General features: G+C 37.2%; 1 protein-coding gene across 1 annotated transcript; it reads left to right on the top strand.

The window, feature by feature from the left end:
• Positions 1-1,037: 1,037 nt before the first annotated feature.
• LOC141614615 (F-box protein SKIP23-like) lies at positions 1,038-2,827 on the top strand. The gene has a single exon (XM_074433360.1). The coding sequence runs from the start codon at positions 1,616-1,618 to the stop codon at positions 2,825-2,827; it is 1,212 nt and encodes a 403-aa protein (XP_074289461.1). The 5' UTR covers positions 1,038-1,615.
• The last annotated feature ends 2,216 nt before the right edge of the window (positions 2,828-5,043 follow it).

Here is a 5,043-nt window from a genome sequence, read left to right on the forward strand (position 1 = left end):
TTGGTAGGATTGAGTTTGAATACCTCAAAGTTTTAGGTTTGATAGACAATGTCATAATTATACTCTTTCCCCGTCTCATCTCCCACCTCCTCTTTATATCGTATCACCATGATGAGTTCACCACCTGATTGAACGTCTCATCTCCCAAAATATCAGGTTGACTTGGCGAATAATCAAATTGTTTCACAAACTCTAGATTGAAAAATTCCTTAGCATTCCAATACACAAGTCTTCCATCACGGTACAAAGCAAATACGCGATCATCCACCACCACAATATCGTCCATATATTCATCGGTGAGTACCACTGTCCATGATTGATCTCCGGGCCGAGCCACGGCTACGCACCCCAGACCCAGAAAATACCATAATAACGAACTCATGATGACAACTTTGAGACGCTTTGAGCACAACAATCTTTCTTACAAAAAATCTCAAACACCAACTAATGTACTTGTCTCTTGTTTCGAGCAAATGAGGAGCACATCCATCTAGGCTTTGGATGTCCAAAGAAGGGAAAGGAATATGAGCCTTGGAGATTGGATTAAACAATTTAACATTTAGACAACTGTCAATCATTGTAACCCAACCATAAGCCGAACCCACACACTTGGTTTCAAATGTCTCCGGGAGAGTCAACCCGTAACACTTGTTATTCCTAAGATTGAAGATCTTGCGAAGACAATTTGGATTTTTTTTTATTGTTTTCGGCTAGTAAAAGCCATGGCGTTCTTTATTGAGGACGCAACATGATTCTACCACCGACATACCAAAGAAAAATAAATAAAATCTTCACAAGTTTCCAATTTCATTGATACGGTCACAAGAATATCAAGAGGAATCGTAGACCAGTCTCCAGCCATCTGCTAACAAAAGAATAACAGGATTTTTATTACAAACGGTTTTCTAAAATGTGCCCAAGGGCACATGTTAATAACCTTAATATGGTAAGATTAACAATATATTCTCGCTAATTATGGTAACAATGAGTTTATAGTTAAATATCTCATGAGAATTTGTTGTCAATCTTACCATATTAAAGTTATTAACACGTGCCCTTAGGTCATGGGGAACTTCAGTAAACGCTATATACTCCCTCGTGGCCTCGTCCCGTCATTTGTTTATATTTAATTTTGGCACAAAGACAAAAAAAGGTTGTTAGGTAAACAAATGAATGAGATGCGCGATAATGCAATAGCTAAACAAATGACCGGGACGGAGGAAGTATTATCCGATTACAACCGCAGCTTAATCCGTAATAATTAAAATAAAAGTATAATACAGTAACAGATAAAGGAAAAGGAGAAGAAGATAAAAGAGGAAACCTGAGATGCTATTGAAGAGGCAAATGGAGCAGATGATGATTGTTGTCTTACTATGTTTTTTCTGCTTTTATTTTCTTGGCTATTTAGATTTTATTAGGTTTGACTACTTATAGGGGCCTACGGCTTTCCTTAACGCAATTTCCTAAAGAAAAGTGGAAATCACAAAGTAAATTAAGGAAAATAGCCTTAACTCATCCCTTAACCTAAGATTTAAACTCCTATAAATACTTAATCTCACCTAATCAATGTCTATAAATATAGATATAGCTTGAATCTTACTGCTGCGAGTAGATGGCTGCAAACTGGTCTTCATTGCCTCTCGACCTCCTTGCTTTCATTGCATTCAAGTTGATTTCTTTAGAAGATTTTATTTATTTTTCTGCGGTTTGTCGGTCCTGGAATTGTGCTTCGTCCTCAATTAAGCACCAATGGAGGCCTACAACACCACTGCCATGGCTTTTGCTTGCTGAAAACACCAAAGATAATCCAAATTGTGCGAGAAAGATATTTAATCTTAACAATAACAAGTGTTACAACTCGAACCTCCCAGAGACGTTTGGAGCAAGGTGCTGCGGTTCGCCTTATGGTTGGGTTGTAGTGGCTAAAAGTGATCACACCATTCAACTAATTAATCCCATCACCAAGGCTCACATTAGTTTCCCATCTTTGGAAACCATATTAAACTTACGTGAAACTGGCGCTGAATCTTTTGATGACTATAATGATTGGTGTCTCACGTTCTTCTTGACAAAGCTCATTGTGCTCAACGTGTCTCATGCTGGTCGAAACGAGTTTGTTATTATGATAATTTATCAGTTCAACAAGTACTTAGCCTTTGCTAGGCAAGGAGACCAATCGTGGACTGATATATTGATCAAGGAAACAAGTATTAAGATTTTCGATGTTGTGGCCATGGATGATCATGTATATGTTGTGTATGATTATGGAGCAATTGCATATTGGAATGTTAGGGAATTCTACAATGTGGAAGTTGTTAAACCAATGGATTATTCGCCCCCTCAACATGAGATTTTCAAGGTGCCGCCCTATCCATACATAAGAAACGTATATTTGATTCAATCAGGTTCTGATCTCCTCATGGTGTTACGGTATAAGGAAAATGTGATGAATGGACTCAATCGAGCTGATCCTGATTACGATTACGATTATGACTCTATTTATAGAACAGTGGATTTCAAAGTGTACAAACTTAATCCGAAAGAGAAAAAATGGGAATACATTGAAGATTTGGGTGATTTAACGTTGTTTGTAGGTGATAGTTCTTCTATGTCTACTTTGTTGGCACACGACAAAAATTTGCAACCTAATTGTATATATTTCACGGATGACGAATGTAGTGATTGGTCAATGGTGACGGAGCTTGGAGGACACGATATGGGCATATATGACATCAATAGCGCTCAAGTACTACGACGATTTTATGAAGGCACTGATACACGCTCTGCATTTTGCCCACCGACATTTTTTTTTCCTCAACTTTGAGTTATTAATTGTCCAAATTATGATATTAAATAAATACAATGGTTGTAGTTTAATTTTGTGTATTTTTGAATTGTTTCTCTGTCGTTTTTTTTACTAGGACATACGGAGTATATTAGTAAGAATAAGAACTCCATTTGGTATAAATGTACGAGTATGGTTATGATAGTTATGTTTTGTGTCGGTCTAAGAGGGCGATTTTATCACCCTCGTGTCTTTTAATATGGGTCTTTTGGTACACTTTTCCTAACAATTGGCAATCGGTTATATGGTGGTAACTTGTGCATGTTTACTCGGTTGGGCACTCAATCCTTATGCATGGAACCCGAGTGGCATTAAAGCACCTTTCAAAGGTCAAGGCAAAGCACAAAAGGATCACTTGTAACCCGGAAATCAATTGGGAGAAGTAAGAATGAAGACTAGAAGAAATGAAGGCTATTGTAGAGGTCTAGCTCGTGGGAAAAAGAAGTTCAGATTTGCGAGATCGTGCGCGCTGCGCGCAAACAGTCTTGTGTGCGCCAAAATGCGCAGGCATGAACGGTTACTTGCGCGACTGCGCGACCTGCGCATCCCCGCTTTACGGGTTTTTCTAATCTTCTTCGTGGGCTTGTTAAGTGGAAATCTTTCTAGGTTTTCGTGAAGGCCTATAAATACCCGAGAGTTTGAAGACCTGGGATTATCACCTACCATCATCTCATCTCTTTTAATCTCATTTTTAGGGTTAATCTTGTAGTAATTAAGAAGGCTATTTTCCATTTCAAGTTGTAATCTTTCTTTGTTTTTGGGTTTTATGAAGACTATGGGAGGCTAATCTTTCCATTCTTGATGTAATTTGATCAAAGTATCCAACTTTGGTGATTGTAAGACTCTTAAACCTCTCTTAATTTATCTAATGTTCTTTCCTTGTGCTTTATTTCTTATGTTGAGTAGATGAATGTTTGGGTTGGCCATCCTTGCATGTTATTTACTTAATTAGTGCAAATCCTAATGAAATGGTTTAATTTAGTTGGGATTGTTGAAGCAAGTTTGTTGTTTGTTGATTTGGTTTAAAGGATTCATGCAACAAATAGAAAAGTTCATGTCTTTTACTCATTTGTATGGTTTAATCTTATGAGGAATTGATCCTAGCTTCATCTCTTGGTTAAATTCTTTATGCTCATGCTTAGTCTCCTTCCATGGTTTAATGAATTGTTGCTTAAGTTTGAAGGGTATTTGTAGATGGTTTAATTTACATGTATCAATATCTTGAGATGATAGTATTGGGTAGAAAATTGTAAGAGGGGAATAAAAGAGTCAAGCATCATCATTGTTGGGTTACTAAGAGAGAATTACATCAAGTTTTCCCTTTATATTGAATCTTGCATACTAGTTGTTTGTGGAATTGTCTCAATAGGAAGATTTCCAATTTCTACTCTTATTTCCATGTTTGTTTCTCAAAACCAATCCCTTCCCATATATGTTCCCTACTTGTTGACCTTTGTTAATATCCATTGTTTGTGATTATTGCTTTTGTTAAGTTAATATTGTCATTAGGATCTTAATTAGTAGTAGGGACCCACTTAGTAGTCATTAGTTTACATTTCAAGCTTTAGTCTTATTTCCTTCTCTTGGGTTCGACCCTTTACTTCCACTTTACTATTGTTTTAATTTAAAGTTAGTAGAGTCAAAGTTTAGGTTATAAATTGTTAATTTGATAGGCTAATTCTAGTATTTTAACGACCTAGTTTATTGCATATCAAATTTTGGCGCCGTTGTCGGGGAAGGCAACATAGCTAAAGCTTGTTTTTGAACTATTGGTCTTTAAATTAGTGTAGTTAGTCTTTGTAAAAGAGTGATTGTTAAATTGCATGCTAGTAGTTATTTCTCTCCTCTTTGCCTTGATAAATACGTGGAAGTTCTAATTGGTGTGGTTAGTGTGAAGGTTTATGTTTAGCTCTCCACCACACGGTGAATCAACCCCCGTGGAAGAAGACGCTTTTGGAGCATATTCTTGGCTATTCACTAACCCTTGGTACCGAAGACCACCAAGAGAACATAGAGTAGAAGAACCACCTTTAGAAGTCCCTATTGAAGAAGAACCAATAGAAGTAGAACCAATTGAAGTGGAATACCCACAAATGGCGAATGATACTAGAACTATTAGGGAGCTCCGGGCAAGAAATTATGACACTCAACCTCTTTGCATAGCCTACCCACCCATGGGGGCTAATGCCAACTTT

Source organism: Silene latifolia, chromosome 11 (genome assembly GCF_048544455.1).
Source record: "Silene latifolia isolate original U9 population chromosome 11, ASM4854445v1, whole genome shotgun sequence".
NCBI classification, from domain to species: Eukaryota; Viridiplantae; Streptophyta; class Magnoliopsida; order Caryophyllales; family Caryophyllaceae; genus Silene; species Silene latifolia.